The sequence below is a fragment of the Rhinoderma darwinii genome, chromosome 5 (genome assembly GCF_050947455.1).
Source record: "Rhinoderma darwinii isolate aRhiDar2 chromosome 5, aRhiDar2.hap1, whole genome shotgun sequence".
Lineage (NCBI taxonomy): Eukaryota > Metazoa > Chordata > Amphibia > Anura > Rhinodermatidae > Rhinoderma > Rhinoderma darwinii.
Window position 1 is genome coordinate 259,803,549 of NC_134691.1, and position 18,850 is coordinate 259,822,398.

General features: G+C 42.0%; 1 protein-coding gene across 1 annotated transcript in view; it reads left to right on the forward strand.

Annotated features, from left to right (window-relative positions):
• CNTNAP2 (contactin associated protein 2) overlaps positions 1–18,850 on the forward strand; it is a 1,694,842-nt gene that overhangs the window by 1,400,412 nt on the left and 275,580 nt on the right. Inside the window, exon 15 of the mRNA XM_075827067.1 lies at positions 11,759–11,886. Coding sequence (XP_075683182.1) covers positions 11,759–11,886 — 128 coding nt within the window. The remainder of the gene's footprint in view (positions 1–11,758; positions 11,887–18,850) is intronic.

Below are 18,850 nucleotides of genomic sequence, written 5' to 3' on the forward strand. Positions count from 1 at the left end.
TCATACTCGATACTGAATAAATCAAGATATATGGAATATTTTGTTTCCATATTTTTATCAATTGTATATTATTAAAATGTCTATTGATCCTGTGTTTTCTACAATTCCAAAACTTTTCCTTCTTGGTGTTGCAACTTTAATGTTGAGGAGTGTATATTAGTCACCCATGCATATTTATAGGAGGATAAACACATTAAGAGAACTGTTTGAAGAAAAATGAGACAACTGCAGCTTAGAACATCTGCTTTACTGCACGTGAATTTAAATAAAGGAGTGGGCATTTTGCACAAGTGAGTCTTAACAGTTGAATGAGATTGATATAACAGCTACTTTTTAGCAAGGTCATCTGTTTGCAGAGACTTTAAAAATGATCTGATTGGCATGAAAATAATAGCTACAGACATATGCCTGTTTTTACAAGCTGAGAAAATTGACAAGTATCTGTATTTTGCTTGTTTTATGGCAGACCGTTTTTCGTAATGAAAAACATCAGTTAATTACCTTGTTGCTTTGCCATTAACGGAAATGTGCTTACAATTTCTCAGGCATTAAGCTGTAAATAATTATTTCTGATGAATGGCAAAGCATTTAAAATGTTGTAAAAATGGATGTTTGAGTTATTAGCAAACCAAAACATTAAAATACAGCTGTTTGCACGTGCAGATTTCGCAACAAACTCAAGTACTTAATTTAAACCTCCGACCTTTAAAAGCCAGTGCTTATTAAACCAGCATTTTAGCTCTTCATCATCTAGATGAAGCAGAACAAATGAGTAAGCAAATTATGTATAAAAAAAAACAATGCCTACAAAGTTTCTCTATTTTGGGGTTAGAACAATGACTATTACATTTATCATCATCATTTTATTAAACTTTTAATTCTATTCAATTGTCATTGTAATCTTTATACACATTGTAGAAGGTCATTACACTAAATCCTTATTAAAATAAATAAATGTTTTTGTAAAACCCATAATTTCCAGCTACAGTGTAGGACCCTGCATTTTTTATTAAAGGGGTTTTCTGCTTTGGACAATCCCTTTTAGTTTGAAAGGTCCCCAATGATAAGCTGATCACAGGGTGTCTTTATGTTGGGAACAGTCTGCTGTAATCTGTGATGGAACCTGTCAGGAAGTGCTTAATTTCCCTACAGCACCACCACAGGTAAAATGGAGCATTACACAGTAAATCAATGGGTTGTCAGTGATTAGCTATTTGTTGCATCTTTCCACTGTGGCTTATAGATTAAAGTCCTGAATATAACCACCTCTATTGACTCAAAATTCTCTAATAGGGTATTTGAAAGTGTTTTTTCTTATCCAGATAAATCTAACTTCAGTGTGGCACCTGTGTGACAGCCACTCGGGCTGAATAAATACATTTATAAGTCCTTGTGTAAACAGGGTTTACTTGGCATCAGAGTTCTCGAAGACTTTCAGAATTAAAGAAAAAGTGAAGGTACTAGGAGTCAATATCTAGAACACTGGTTATCAATCTGCCATTAGAATATTCAATAACTAAATTTATACATGAACATAGCACGGTCACAGCAAAGGACACTGTAAGTCTACTTACACTCCTGCACTAAGCTGTGAAACTTTATTGGAATAAAAAACACAATACAAAATACAATTACAAGTATTTGTCAGACAACTTTACAAATGTACAATAGAGAAGAAATAAATTAACAATGTTACACTGGCATATCTTCTCAGTAGTTATTTTTCTGGCTGGCAAGGAAACCTACTCCACCCTTTAATTTTTTATTTTTACTTAAGCAGTAAAGGAGTCCTTTATGTAATAATTTGGTGGGGGGGGGGCATTAACAAAAAACATTAATATACTGTTTTTGCACAATAAATTGTCAAAGGAAGGGTATACAAATTGCATTCAAACTTATCTCTTAAGTTTAAAGGACCACACCAGCTAAAACGTGATAACTTAGGGTTGACACACTTCAGAACCAAAATAAATCATACTCTCTCCATAGTAGTCCTCTATTTAGAAAGCTTTAGCTGTGCTGGTATTGAAAGAAATTACATAGAGGTCGTAAAGAGGGTCATCTTGGTTCTGCACCATATTCACTCAATGTGATATGTACAGCTAAAGCAACAGCTGATGTGCCTAAGCACAGAGGTCCCAATTTCCCAACCACTATTAGGATTGTATCAGTTAAAATATAACTTTTATTGGTGTATCTAAATAAAGACATACAACAAGCAAAGAGTTAAAATTGTTTTCAAAAGATGGCCAGCATATCATAGGAGGTCGGATAAGTGTGCGTAGCACGTCGCTACAGTACAGTGTGAAAAGCTAATTCGGCAGCTGCAGACTGCCGTTTGCTCATGCACTCACACTGGAGTGAGGTAGATCGCTGGACCGTCAGTGAATATTAAAATGGTGATAGCCCCCCCGACATGTTTCGATGCACAAGCAGCGTCCTCAGGGGATAATTAGGGGCTACTGAGCGCGCGTTTATTTCCTCCTCCTTATATAAACTTGTGCATATTGCACATGAAGGTGTCATCACTCCTCAGCACCAATCATAGCTCGTCTCATGCGACGGGCCTCCATGTCAAATAATTGACATAGTACACGGCCAATGAAATACACCAGAGCAGGAGCCAATCATCGCACGCATCACGCGCATGTTTAGGCACATCAGCTGTTGTTCATAATATATCCCTGCCAACCACTAGGGGTCTCCCTTCATCTCTCTTATGTACAGCTAAAGCAGCTCGAAAGCGTTAAGATGCTTCAAAACAGCAACCTAGATCTCAACATCATGTGACCTTGCCGGAGAAAGAAATGATACTTAGCACCAGTTAAATAATGTTTTTCAGATTTGCTTGTAATTGTCCCTTAAAGGAACAGTGTCATCACAAATTTTTTTTTCATATGTTCAAGATGTTAGTGCTTTATTAAAAACGTTTATATTTATTTGTGTGTTTGTGTTTTACTTTTTCTTATTTTTACACTTTTTCTTCCCTATGGGGGCTGCCATTTTTTGTTCCATTTCTGTGTGTGTCGATTAACGACACATACAGACATGGAATACGGCAGCCACAGTCCCATAGGGACTGCGAACGGCTCCCGTCCCATTCACTTGTGTGTACGGCGTCTGTGTGGGAACTGCGCATGCGCTGCTCCCACACAGTCCAATTTGAAATTGGCGCCGTCCGGCGCCATTTTCCTGTGGACCGGAAGTCGCGGGCGGACAGTAATATTACTACTTCCGGTCGCGGCTTCCGGACTTGTGCACTTGGACCAGCGGCAGCAGACGGAGCGGACGGGCCGGAGGGAGCCGCGGCGGCAGGAGCAGGTAAGAGATTTCAATGTATGTTCGTGTTTGTGTGTGTTTACTACTGTATGTAAACCTACTACACTGTGTGTTAGCTCAAAAAATGGCGACACACAGTGTAGGAGGTTACACCGTTCAAACCCCTCGTTTATCCCGGCACTAGCCAGGATAAAGGAGGGGGGGATGCTGAGAGCTCACTAGAGCGAGGGCTTTTTACCCAATTTTGCAGCAGAAAAGCTATGTGGTTGCTTTACCACATGCTTTTGGGAATGGCTCCATCTAGTGACCAGAAATGGTAAATACTATAAATTTGAATCCAATTGAATCCAATTTATAATATTTCCTGACTCGTGAAAAAAATTAAAAAAATTTGAACAATGTTTAATCACCCACACACTAAATGTTTAATTTAAAAAAAAAAATCATGTTTTTCTGGCAACACATTGCCTTTAAAATAAAACCCCCACTTTTGGAGCTTCCGGTTCCGGCGCTGGGATGTGAGGACGGAGCTGCATGAGCTCCTGAAGCCCTGATCCCCTAACCCATCTACGCCACACACCCGCAGGATATAAACACCCCGACATTAGGAGGAGAGTCGGGGGACAAGAACCGGGCGGTTTATGGAGAGATATCTCCTCCGGAGCGGCAGCAGAGAGATCTCCTGTCCGGCCGAACACAGCGCACGAGGTGAGGTGCCATCCAAGATGCCCGCGCCGCTGCAGCCACCACTTTCACAGAGCCGGTCTCAGAGCCAAGAAATTCAGAGGGAAATGTTATCGCCGTCGGTAATGACTGACTCACAGATTGATTATCGGAAGCTGGCAATTGAGGTAGCTACCCAACTGGCCCCCGACATCAGAGACTCCCTAATAGCCACAGTCACAACAACGCTCCAAAAACTCCAAAATGAGGTGACATCTCATGGCAATCGACTAGATGAATTGGAGCAGCGGGTTGGTCTCATGGAGGATGAATCAGCAGGGGCACATACCTGCATTAGAGACCTAATGCGAGATAACACAAAACTCAGAGACCGCTTAGAAGATCTTGAGAATCGTTCCAGAAGAAACAATTTAAGGATAGTGGGACTGCCTGAGCATATTAGACCGCAGCTCCTCCAGGGCATCTGCGAGAAGGAGTTACCAGAAGCGCTAGGCCTGACCAGATCTTGCAGAGTGGAAAGGGCACACCGAGTGGGCCCCCCTGGTCCGAGCGCCAACGCCAAAGGAGAGCCGCAAAGCAGACCGCGCCAGGTGATCATGCGGTACTTGGATTACAATGATAAAGAGGAACTTCTGCGCACTTTCCGGAACCGTAATACCCCTTTGCATATAAGGGGAGCAAAAATCATCCTGTTTGCAGATTATTCGGCAGAAGTCACAAGGCGTCGGAGAGCATTTGGAGGGGTTTGCACCTCCCTATACAAACGCAAAATCAAATTCCAGCTACAGTATCCGGCCACTTTGAGGATTATGCAGACAGATGGCGCCACCAAGGTATTCCACAATCCTGAGGAGGCGGCATTATATGTAGACAAGATCCCTGGACTTCGGGGCCCTAGACAATCGGGAGAGGAGACGGCGAGTCAAGGTACAGGAGGGGAAGGTCCTCGTGCACCAGTTTCTTCACCGAGGGACTGTACATGGTCAGATATCGCCCGCAATTCCACTTCCTCACCCAAGCAACAACGGGCAGAATCGTCGAAGATGTCACATCGACAACGCTCAGAAAACCGGCTTGCAACCATCCCGGACTGATAAGTATCTCATAGAGGCTCCATGAGCGCATTTGATTGTGCCTTATATATTTATGTGGCAATTGGTTCTGGTGGGATATTATGCAGACAAAATTCCTGCTATAATAGGCATAAGCACTTGTACCCGTGATGTATAGGAAGTCCAACTTATTTTAATGCCTTAAAAATTAAAATATGAAGATCCAGTATGTCACGAAAAGATGGCGGGAAGGGGAGGGGGGGAGGGGTCACAGACCAGAAAAAAGTGAAGTTATGTATGCCAATTTAAAGTTTGTCTCACAGGAAATTCTGGTGACATTCCTGGATGGGCATTTTGTTGTTAAAGGTTGTGCCAATTCTCTGGCACCAAATGCAAATGTTGTTATTGTAATGTTGGGAGCAATCTGGAGCAGACGCCGCCGGGCGGCTACCAAGGCAGCAAAGCACTCATGCCTAGAAATAGATATATATGACCAGTCAATAGTGAACCTTTTCGGAACGCCCAATTTATGCAGCTGACCTCGTGGAATGTAAAGGGCCTCAGGTCCCCTAACAAGAGAATGATGGTACTCCGTCACTTAAAAAAACTCCATACGGACATCGCTCTTCTTCAGGAGACACATTTGGAGGAGAGCGACTTCCACCGCATGAAAAAGTTGTGGGTGGGCCAAGTATACGGCTCTTCAGCTTGTGGCCGTAAAGCGGGGGTACTTATTTTAATAAATAGAAACCTGGTACATGAGGTAATCCACACTGATGCAGATAAGGAAGGGCGACTGCTCCATATTACTCTAAGCACACCATGTGGGGTATTAAGCATTTATAACGTGTATGGACCTAATAGTGATAATATTGCGTTTTTCAATGGTTTGGAAAGGGCCCTTATGTCAGATAATGTCCAGCACAAAATAGTGGGAGGTGACTTTAATTCAGTTTCTGATCACAAGGAAGATAGACGCACACACTGTCCACAAAGCACGGAATCCATTCCTACAAGGGCCCACAGAAAACAGGACCGAGTGTTAGGACCCCTGATGGAAAGAACACACTTAATAGATCCCTGGAGAAGGGGTAACCCGGATGCCCGGGAATTTACACATTACTCCCACGCTCAACAGTCCTGGTCCAGGATTGACTACCTCTTAATATCCCCAACATTACAACCGAGGCTGGGGGCCGCTGAGATAGGGGACCTAGTGATCTCAGATCACGCCCCGGTACGAGTAGATTTCCAGGAAATATATCCCAGAGGATCAGACTTCATATGGAGATTCCCGGCTCATTTAGCAACTGACGACACCTTTGTGAGACAGCTAAGAGGGTGGTGGTTAGAATACACGTCGACGAATTCAGGACACAGAGATGACCCCTCACTGTACTGGGATACGGCCAAGGCAGTGCTGAGGGGGAGGATAATGGCGTATACTGTCAGCAAAAAACGGGAAATAACACAAAAATTTAATACCTCTGGTGCTACACTGAGAGCAACCTATACAGCATATTTGGCACACCCTACACTAGATGCTAGACAGGCCTGGATTCAGGCAAAACACTCTTTTGACGAGTGGGCAGCTCAGAAAGAAACAATGCATACTCGAGACTTTGAAGCTACTTTACATAAGTTTGGAAGTAAGGCGGGTAAACTTTTGGCCAATATGGCTCGAGGAAAGCGCTCAGTGCAACAAATAGCGAAATTGAGGGATCATAAGGGGCAAGAAACGTGCGATCCAACTAGTATTAACTCCATCTTGGCTGAATTCTATGAGGAGCTATACTCCGATACATCTTCCCTTTCATTGACAGACACACTGTTAGACAAGGTCACTTTACCGGTCATCTCCGCGGAACAGTTGCAACTTCTAAATGCCAGGGTCACAAGGGAGGAGGTGGATGAGGCAATAAGAAACCATAAAAATAGTAAGGCGCCTGGCCCAGATGGGCTGACCGGCGATTTTTTTAAAGTAATGCGGGAACAGATTACGGAGACTTTGGTCTCCTTGTTTAACAATGCTCTGGGAGAGGAGGGGCTACCACCATCAGCAGACACATCTTATGTGAAATTATTGCTAAAACCTGGAAAGGACCCCCTACTACCAGGATCATACAGACCCATATCGCTCATAAACGTGGACGCTAAACTCCTTTCCAAAATCATGGCTGATAGGTTAGCGAATATAATGCCGTTCCTCATAGCCCCAGAACAAGTAGGTTTTATTAAAGGTAGGTCGGCGGTCACTAACATTAGGACGGTTCTGGCAGTGCTAGATAGAGTACAGCATAACCCATTTCCGGGGGAACATTCGGCTTTACTTTTACTTGACGCGGAGAAAGCTTTTGACAATGTCCGATGGAAATGGTTGGATGCTGTCCTGGATAAGATGGAAATAACAGGGGCATTCAGGATCTTATTACACCACATATACAAAGACCCTAAGGCTAGAATCTCCACACCGGGCTTTTTATCTAAACCATTCCGTCTATGTAAAGGTACAATACAAGACAGGGGTGTCCGCTATCGCCACTGTTGTTCAATCTGGCTTTGGAGCCGCTGGCACGTTATCTGGCGTCATCCAATTTATATACGGGCATAAGGGTGGGGGAGATGGAGGTCAAGGAAACGTTGTTTGCAGATGACATCTTGTTATTTCTCGCAGACCCCCTTAAAGATGTTCCGCGTATCTTCCAGGCATTGAACGACTTTGGGAGCAATTCAGGGTACAAAGTTAACACGTTAAAATGCCAGTTATTAGATTTGGGAACGCAGGACCCAGCATATAGGCGGTCCCTAGCCTCCCTGGATGTTGAGATGGCTAAGTCAAACATTACTTATCTGGGTATTAAAGTGGGTCGAGCACCCAACTCTCTATATGATCTAAATTATCCCCCCCTTATACAGGATATCCAAGCAGATCTTCTGAGATGGCACAGTCTACCTCTAACACTGATGGGAAGGAGCTGTTTGGTCAAAATGTCAGGATTTGCGAAATTACTCTACCCGCTCCAGACTATTCCACTTCTGGTCAAGCACTCTGATATCAATATACTCAACTCATCATTTACCAAATTCATATGGGGGGGAAAGAAACCAAGAATAGCGCTCACGAAACTCATGATGCGGAAGGCGGAAGGAGGGGTCAATTTCCCTAACATCCGGGGTTATAATCTGGCCTGTCTGAGTAGACATCTGCTAGATTGGAAACACAACACAGAGTTCCACTCCAACACTAGACTGGAGAGACAGCTAGCAAAACCTTGGGATCTCATGGCTCTGGTACACACAACGTTCACTTGTCTCCCAAAGATCGTCAAGAAATCATCTCTGTTACGAGATACCATCATTGCCTGGAAGGTATTGCGCAAACATTATAACCTTTCTTATCGCATTTCAAAACATATGCCCTTATGGCAGCACCCAGAGTTTGCAGCAGGAAGATCTAACAAACTAATGTCAGAATGGAGGGAGAAAGGGGTAGCGACTCTGGGGGATATGTTTCACGTGCAGGATAAGAGGTGGTTAACCTTGCAAGAGATCCAGAATAAATACGTTTTTGTTCGGCATCAGCACTTACAGTACTTGCAAATAGTTAATCACTGTAAAACTAAACTTGCGGATGTAGCGGATGAGGTCCCCCCCAACCTGTTTGATTCATGGTTCACGGACAATCACAGACACTCCATTTCCCAGTTATATAGTACACTCAGACCATCACTACTGAAGATGTCCCCGGGGCAGGCCTTTGGGAGATGGGAAAAACTGTTTAATTTACCAGGCATTGAAAAGCATATTGAAAAAGGGCTGGTGGATTTCAGGGCAAACGTACACAACGAAAACTGGAGGGAAACTCATTTGAAGATTATTCACCAAGCAATATATGCATTTACCCTGGCCCCCTCCGCCTCACAACCAGATAGGAAAACGTCATGCCCTAGATGTAATATCTCAAAGACGGACATGTATCATGGCCTTTGGGCGTGTGCACATATTCAGCCATTCTGGGGGGAGATAACATCCTTATTGCAGCAGGTGGGCAGGTTCCATGGGAATGTAGGGCCAATGGAGGTCTTATTCCATATACAACATGATGGAGAATTAGAAGAGACAGAAACGACACATTTATCTCCCATGGCCCATGCCACACTGATAGTGGCAAAGAGGTGCATACTCCAAAACTGGCTGGTAGCTGAAGTACCGACTCAGAATATGGTGGTCCAGGGGTTGAGGAAACTGTTTTATCTAGACCGCATTGGTATATTACAGAATAAAGACACGCAGAGCAAAAAATTCTTTGAGAAATGGAAGCTTTTCCTCACAAAATATTTCACCAGTACAGAACGAAGGGACATTATAGGCCCATTCACGGGAACGTCATGGTACTTGATTGAAGATCTCAAGGGCACTTTAGGGGCACTGGAAATATCACGGGAGTAAAGCATATATCTCCTCTTGGATTTCTTTATTCTTGCGGACTAGCTGCCTGAGTCGGTGAACTGCTTCACGAAGCTCCAATTGTTATGTATGCTCCCATTTCTTATTTGTTTTGTGTATTGTTTAGATATGTTAGTTAGGCAGATATGCGAATTTATGTAACTATGTTTACAGGAATACCCGACATGTGGGGTTAAAAGGATGGGAAGGATAGAGGAGATGAAGGAGGGCTGATAGCCTCTGGGGAATACCTTCCAAGATTAAACCTAGTTTGCTAGGAAGCATTTAATACCACATGTTCATTTATACATTTTTTGTAATGTTTATTATTATGGCAATGCATTACTGTATGATCTGTGGTTTTTTTTGTTGGAAAAATGTAATAAAAATATGTTTTAAAAAAAAAAAAAAAAAAACACTTTTATCATCATTTTGTTATTAGATCCAAAATTCTGTTGATTAATTTCTTAATATATCTTTATAGTGGTCAGAGCTTTGTATTTATGATACTGAGTTCACAATCCCATTCGTAGTCCTAGATTTAAAACATAACATGCTTTGCCTGCAATTGCAACTAGAAGAGACATGGCAGCTTGCTGCATACTGTCTTTTCTTTCAATATAAACTGGCATTCAATAAGCTCCTACATTCCTACATTCCCTCTAGTGGTGACTGCAGATACGTAGTTAGCATGTTATCTTTTACAACTATTCAAGTGATTTGGAGCTCTGTATCATAAAAACTGAACCCCAACCACTATGAGGATATAATAAAGAGATTATCCCATGAATCATTTTCATACCAAAATAAAGAAATGCTATAAATAGCTGTTTTAAAGTGATTTTTGGGGCTTCTAGCATATAAAAATTCCTTACCAACTTTCCTTGCTTTCCTGAGTCCCTCTTTGTGCTGCTGCTAATCTGTGCTGCTGGGGGCGAGCTATGAGCAGAATCAGTCTCTTTTCCTCTTTAGCAGCTGACTGAACATAGTCCCTTCTTACTTTTCCTTCAGATAGGTAATATGATGTCACGAAGGGTCTGTGGACCCACTGGGCCCTTACCGCCTTGGCGGTAAGGCAGCTTACCAACAGGGAGCATGTGAGAGTCTATAGTTCTATAGGTACCTGTGGCAGCTCAGACAGCAGCAGGGCAGGTTCGGCTGGGACTAGGTAGCAGGCGGACGTCAGGCGAGGTAAAGCAGGTCAGACGTGGATGCAGCACGGCACGACTTTGGCACAGCTCAGTGCTAGACCAGGACAGTATGGAATGTTAGGAACTGGAATAGGAACAGGGACTGGAACAGGGACTAGAGGAGGGACTGGAGCAGAGACTGGAACAGGGAACACACTAGGAGGCCATCACAAAGACAAACTAGGGAACACAACGCTCAGGTATCAAACTAGGGGGCTGGACCCCTCTTATAGTCCAGGGTACTCACAGTTCAAAGTTTGTCCACAATGTCCGGTGCGCGCGCTGCCCCTTTTAGAGCGGGCACGAGCGTGCGTGCGCACCCTACGGGATCTGGCTGAGGTGAGTGGAGCGCTTGCCGACTCGTGGCTGCGGCTGTCAGGAGGGGAACGGAGCTGACAGCCCGCAGCCACGGACATTACACATGAGATCCAGAGTAGTGAAGATATACACTGTGTGACATCCATCGTATGCACTAGAAACCAATAAAAATATAATGAAATAAAACAATAGAGAGTGAGTGTGGATGTGCAAAGCTCATATCTGCTGTCAGGATGCAGAGATTTACAATCATAACAAGCTGTGAAGAAGAAGTCTCCTCAGCTATACTGCCATGCTACGCAGAGGCTCGGCTACTTCCCTGACAAGCAGGACAGAAAGCTATTTTATTGGCTGCTCTGCAGTTAACAGTTAAAAGTATGATCACTATGCAGAGATTTGGCTGTGGGGAGAGTGACTGAGCATGCATGTCCACCAGCATTCAGCTCAATAGATAGACATGTACATTGCTATACACTTTGAACACAAGGTGGCGCTATACTATGTAAGTAAACCATAACTTTTCACTGGATCGTTTTTTAACAGTATATAAATGGAAAACTTTATTCATCTGTTATGATCTATACAATGGATATATTTAATGGTGGAACCACCCCTTTGAGAAATTAATCAACTCAGAATATTAAACATATTTAGATAAGATAAATTGTATTCAAGGGTGGATATTCATATGAATGTTCCGTCTAATCGGAATACATTACCAATTGTTCTTTATGTCTGTAGCAACTATAAAACATATTTAGACTACTTATCCTGTCTTTTTTGATACAGGAGAAAGGATGATGGAGTTTTGTCCTACAAAGATCACCTACCAGTCAGTCAAGTTGTGGTTGGAGATACATATCGGTCATCATCAGAGGCCAAGTTGACTGTAAATCCTCTACGCTGTTATGGAGATAGTAAGTCTTTATACATTATAGCAGAGAGTCTATTATCTGGCAATTATACAGCATGGCAGAAAATGAAGTGTTTAGGTAACTGCAATGGGCCCTAATGTACCATGTTTTGTGCCCACCACCAAATAGAGTCCATGTTTCAGTTTTACAGTGCAGTTCAGACAATGAAATCTGATCCCTGATTTATTGCTATGACAAGGTTTTTTTTCTCTGAAACGGTTTTGATGAGGTCCATTATATTAAGAGACAATGATCAATCAACAATTGTGTTTAATATTATAAATTATACTATAAATTACTTTTCTATGAGTAATGAAGCCTTTCCACCACTTTCATTGCCTCTCAAATGTTAATTTGAATGTTTCCAGGGTAATTGAGATAACCAATAAGACTTACCTTCTTTGACATGCATAGTACATAGAGATGCTTAGTAAGCCCGAATGGTTTTGTAGAACCATTATTTAAAAAGCAAAAGTGTTTTTGACAGCACTTACATAATTATTTCATTTGTTCAATAATTTCACATCTTAGTAGAGAAGGTAATAGAGAATGTGCTAGCAGTCATCCTTGTCCTTAATGAGAAAATTCTGCCAATCATACTTACTTTGTGATAAAAGATAATAGTAAGGACATAAAAGGAACACTTCACAGATGGGATGCTGCTGCTAATGCCATCAGCTCTGCTATTTATTTCCATATTAACCAGGTTTATTATTGTGCAAACAGCAATCAGTCCAGTGGAAGTTGGTGAATATTAGAGTTGGGTTTCATTTTCTTGCTCATCAAGTAGAGTAATTAATGGATCTACTTCTTTGTGATGTTAGAATTTTTAGATGGATGAGATAATGCAGCCTTTTTTTTTACTTTGTATATTTTATTGTTAAGAATAGTAGAAAATAATTGCTCCCACAGCAAAAAGAAGAACTTGGAATATGTAATTAGTACACAGTGATGAACTGATCTATTTAAAATGCTTCACTTCACTTGAATTCATTTTATGGAAATCTACAAAATGGTTTAATAAAATAGCACACAATCCTTTCAATAGGATTGTTGTTTAATAGTCAACTAAACCTAAACGGGCAAAACTTATAAGAGTTGCTAACAAAATTTATAGCCGTGTCTGGCAATGTTTCTAAAGGACCTTAGGATTGAAGACATGGGAGATAAAGCAGTAATCATGGGGCAGATATATATTTTGCTGGATTTCCTGTGACTAGGGTCATTCAAGAACAGCAGTGTTTTTTTGATTTTTTTTGTGTTTTTTTTTGCTAGCCTGTAGTAGCTGCTTACTGATATCAATTTAATCACACAACAAATGTAGAAAATATATTGTATAATTGAGGTTTGACCTGAATAAATTGAAGACTCTCGATGCACCCTCAAACCTATTCCATTAATATGCTGATGCCCTGAATTGCTTATAAGTCCTGGTTGACATAAAAAAAAATAGGGTTATTTCCTGTTCCATTGAAAAATGAATGGATCCTACAGCCTGTTGGTGAATACAACAAATAAAACTGAAATAAATGTATATGTATTACTGACAAATGTTCAAAGTATATATGAGCCTAATATTATAAAAGTGCTGATATTACTTGACCTAATGGTGCTTGAAGTGTCCTTTGTTGACTATTTGCAATCCAACAATGAAGACACATAACCTTGGCTCATATTAAAAGTTGAGTTTCATTGGGGTTAGGACTGATTATTCAAGCCAAAATGTTGCTTGCTAATTTAAAGGGGTTATCTGGGGACCAAAAATTGCATTGCAATAATTTATTTATGTGAAACGAAGTAACTTACTAAGGTACTTTAATTAAAAAATTTGTACTAAATGTTGCAGTTCAAACCTCGTGAATTGTTCACGGAAATCCTGGAGCTTTTCTAATAATGATGATGCTCCGACATGGCCCCACGTGACTGAGGGCTTGCTTCATGTGCTGTTCATGAACATGACTGCAATGGGCTGTGACATTGCCTATTGCTTGAGTCCAGAGCAGAGCATCAGCCCTGCTCCCGACATCGATATTCGATCAGTGAATTCAGGAGTTTCCAATTGTTCGAGTTCCCGAGAAGAGCATCAGCTGGTGCTTTACTTGGGGACTCCAGTACTGCTGCCGACATCACTGTCCATATATATGGACAGTTACAGTAACATGGGCAGAAGTGCTGGAGTCTCCAAGCAGAGCATCAGCTGATGCTTTGCTCTGGGACTGCAGTACTGCCGCCGACGTCACTGTCTATATATGGACAGTGACATGGGCAGAAGTGCTGAAGTCCCCAGGCAGAGCATCAGCTGATGCTCTGCTCAGGAACTCCAGCGATTGGAAACACCTGAATTGACCAATTATGGACGTCAGGAGCAGTGCTGGAGTCCCGAGCAATGCGCTAGCTGATGCTCTGCTCGGGACTCAAGCAATAGGCAATGTGACAGCCCCTTGCGGTCATTTTCACGAAGAGCACATGAAGCAAGAGCTCAGTCACGTGGGGCCGTGTCGGAGCGTCATCATTATTAGAAAAGCTCCAGGACTTCGTGGAACAATTCACGAGGTTTGAACTGCATCATTTAGTACAGAATTTTAAATTAAAGTATATTAGTAAGTTACTTATTTTCACATAAGTATATTATTACAATGCAATTTTTGGTCCCTGGATAACCCCTGTAAATCACATAGGGGTTTTTATTAAGTTGCTTGTATGAGGGCTGGATTGTTGAAAGGGCAGGATGTGCTTCCACCATCTAAGTGCATATACTACTCCATCTTTACTTTAACTAAGTTAGATGGGCGTCCAGATTAAGAGACATTGGGTGGCCTCCTGAATTGGGGCCAATTTCCAATATTAGGTAGCCAAGAGCAGAATTGGTACCTAGAAGAATGAAAATCAGTTCAGCAGGAGATGGCAGGGAGTGTGGTGATTTCTTCTACTGATGTGACTCAGTTCACATCATGCCTAAGGCTCCATGCACAAGAACTGCGGGTGAATTGCAGCCCCTTTCATTTCGATGGGCCCATGCACACGACCGTGGTTTCCACGGTCCGTGCATGGCCCAGGAGCCTAGAACACAAAAAGAATGGACATGTCTTATTACGGCCGTGTTTTCCGGTCCAGGCTCATAGAAATGAATGCACACGGCCATGTGCACGGCCCGCGATTTGTCTTATGAGCCAGGGCTGTAGAAACACAGCCCTGGTCATGAATACAGTTGTAAATAAAGTAGGACAATTAGCATTGCCCTGCTTTGTTTGGAAACCATGGAGACAGGAGATACTGTTTGATCTCCTGTCTCCATTTCAAATTTCAAATGCGCACGGACAGTCTCGCATGCGCGCGATCTCGCGGGATTATGCGCGAACGCGGGATTACACGTGGGCGCTCATGAGTCGGCTGGTGATATATTATCACCATGCCGACCCCTATTAGCCCTGGGTGAGCGCCACTCGTTCCCCGCTGCGAGCGTACCGGCAGGGTTAAATAGTCCTGCGTCGGTACGCTCAGCAGCTGAAGCTAGCTGGAGCTAGCTGGGTCCTGCCACGACACCACCAATGAAGCTCACCTCTCCAGCTGGGACCATACAACACCACCAATGAAGCTCACCTCTCCAGCTGGGACCTCACCACACCACCAACGACCTACTCCTGCTCCGGCTCCAGCCTCTGCTCCCCTGCTCCACCAACGACATGCTAAGTATCAAGTGTAGCAACAGCTACACTTAACCCTCTCCCTGTCTCCCCTTGCTGTCCCTGAAGTTAACCTTTGCTGCCCTGAGTACCCTGAGTAACCCTTGGCGCCCCTAAGTTCCTGTTGACCCTTGCTGCCTGTGTTAACCCTTGCTGTCCCTGTGTTAACCCTTGCTGTCCCTGAATAACCCTTGTTGTCCCTGAGTCTGTCCCTGAGTCCCTGAGTAACCTTTTCTGTCCCTGAATAACCATTGCTGTCCCTGAGTCCCTGAGTAACCCTTCAACCATTGCTGTCCCTGAGTAACCATTGCTGTCGAGCATTTAACCGCTTGCTTCCCCTGGGTCCCTAAGATTAACCCTTGCTGACCTGCTCATCCCTTGTTGTATCCCTGGTTACCTGATTAACCCTTAGCGTACAGGGGCAGTTATATTAGGAGGGAGTAGTACAGAGATAGTGAGCGTGTTAGAATTACAAGTAACTTATGTGTATTGTAATGTAAGTTCTATGTATGTTTAGGTAAGTGGGTGGTGGTATAATTAGGATTGTGATACCATGTTTATACTGTACTGTGATTAGTTACTGTATTTTATATATGACAGTGATTACTGTATGTTAATAAATATTACCTTTATTTACTGTACAGTCTTATTCCCTTATGTAACAGCAAAAGCAATTACATTGACGTTAGTATAAGGAAAAGGTAGGGGAACTAGGCATAACCCTTATATTATAAAGGAGGTAGTAATAGTGGGTGACACTAGCCGGTGAACCCCGCTATTACTCCACCCCCTTTTACAGTATGGTATTGTTATGTGGGTACTAAAAGGCAGTGACATTTTTGGCCATTACATAGCACTGTTATTTGAGCATTTTATGGTGATATTATGATGCATTGTAATCTATTTACGTCTGACGTTGTATTGAAGAATTATTTTTTTAATGTATAACACTATTATTAGCCTGATTTCTTTTTTGCTCTTGTCTATTTCTTTACAACAACAAAAAAAAGTGGAGGGGGTCTCTATACAATGCCTGGGGGCCACCATATACTTTTATACATCTCTGGCTTGTATGTCTTTACGACTATCTGTTATCTATTTACTGAGCATTGGCGTACTTACCATAGAGGAAGACTACGCCGTTGCTATGAAGCCCGTGGGGAGCAGGGTCCAGGCTCTGAACTCCTGCTTCCCAACATATAGTCCTAGCATCTTCCTGCAGCTACCACTAGGGGAAGCTCAGTGCATAGAGATTTTTACAGCTTCCATTGAATTTAATGGTAACTGTATGAATTCATCTGCACTGATCTCCCCCTAGTGGTGGCTGCAGGCAGATATTTTTATCATGTACTGTGTAAAAGCAAGCAGGGGATTGAGAACTGAATGAAGGAGATTTATCAATGTAATTATGCCAGTTATCTGGTGAAAATATATTGAAGAAAATATGGTGTTGAAGCTTAGCAGCGAACATTAACTTAGTCAAAATTTGTGAATGTATTAAAGCTCTCAGTGAGGGTGGGGCCCATACAAAGATTTTCTATGGGGCCCTATGATTTCTGTGTATACCCCTGGTATAGACGATAGCTAAATTGACGAAATATTGTCTGTTCTTATAGTAAATATCTACAATACTATTACTACCTTTACTATATTGTGTTATTTATGATAAAAGGACATTGCTTGGACAAATATGATGCTGGATTTATTGTAGGAATGCAATTTATTGAATTGTTCAAAAACCTTATTTCATACAAGTCTCTGAAAAGATCAAAATGGTGCCAGTGGCACAATACATCACACATTGCTTTTACCTAAGCAGCTCTCCATTACTATTTACAGTAGTTTGCACATGATATTTAGGTAATATACAACAACACAATATAAAACTGAATGTGGAAAAAAAGGCAAAATGTTATACTGAACCACTTTGCTCATTTGGGTTTCCTGTTCATTGTGCTAACAGATTAAATCCATAAAGTGTACATTTCATGAACGGAGTAGGGATATTTTAGCTGTTGAACTTAGTAGAAGAGTTTAGCCTTAAGAAACAAAGCTGTCTAGGTTGCTATGTCTTTAAACAGACTGAACGCGTACATATAAAGTATTGTGCTCAAAGCTTTTTAGGTCTGTGAGTTTTTGTTCTTTTTCCTACTATTCTAGATGAAGGTTAATTCTGGGAGGGAATTAAGGAATTCTGTACATAAACCACACACATGATTAAAATCATCCATATAACTATTTAAACGCTTGCATATGAACAGGTTTTCCGGGATACCGTTAACATAGAAGTGGGTAGAACAGATAAATCTTTACAATATTCATGAATGTAAATACAGTATATAAAAGGTGTGTCTGTCTGTGTGTGTGCAGCGATAGACTGACCATTTGGGCAGTAGGGTGCTGCTCCTGGGCCCTTGGACAGGGGGGGGCACAGCCCTTTGGTCACTCCAAGACCTGCAAATATATAAGCAATGTGTTACTCAAATGCATTTATTTAACTTAAAATGAAGAGTAATATGGTTATAATGGTTTGTAAGCGGCCTGGGGGACTAAATCATTGTCACCCGCAGCCCGCCCCTTTTTGCATGGGTGTGCATGTATGATGTGCGTATGTAGATCTTCCCTCTAAATTTAATTCAATATATCTGAGATGTATCCAACCACAATAATTATGTGATATATATAAGATTAACAGACAAAGCTGCTACCTTCAAGATTTTCTTTGTTGGACTTTCACTTAAATTGGTGTACCCAATGTTGAGGACATTTACAGATCACTATAGCTCGATGCATTGCAGGTAAAATCAGAACTGTGTGTTTTCCACAAAACCAGCTAAATTCCTAGCCATTACTATGATCAAAGAGATTAAAATGTGCTTCTATATTATATTAAGATGTACTCAACACCCTCCTTAATACTTATATCTCTAGATGCACTTCCATCAATGTAATAATCTATTGACCCCTTCTCACAAATTGACCTAACCGTATGTCCAAACTGCTGGCACATTCCTGCAAAAAGACGTACAATTAGCTCCAGTAGTTAACAAGCGCCCAGGAGCTGTGCCCGCGCCATCAACAGCGAGTTATGGCTGTACTATACAGCCAACATCCCACTGCAACAGCTAAGGATGAGATATAACTTCTATTCCATGCATTTAACCCCATAGATGCCTCAGTTAATAGCAACTGCGGCATCTAGGTAGTTTGACAGAGGAGAAGTAGCTACCTCTATCACACTATTTGTGTCCTGCCCATGTTTGCATGCTGCAAATGGGTTGCCA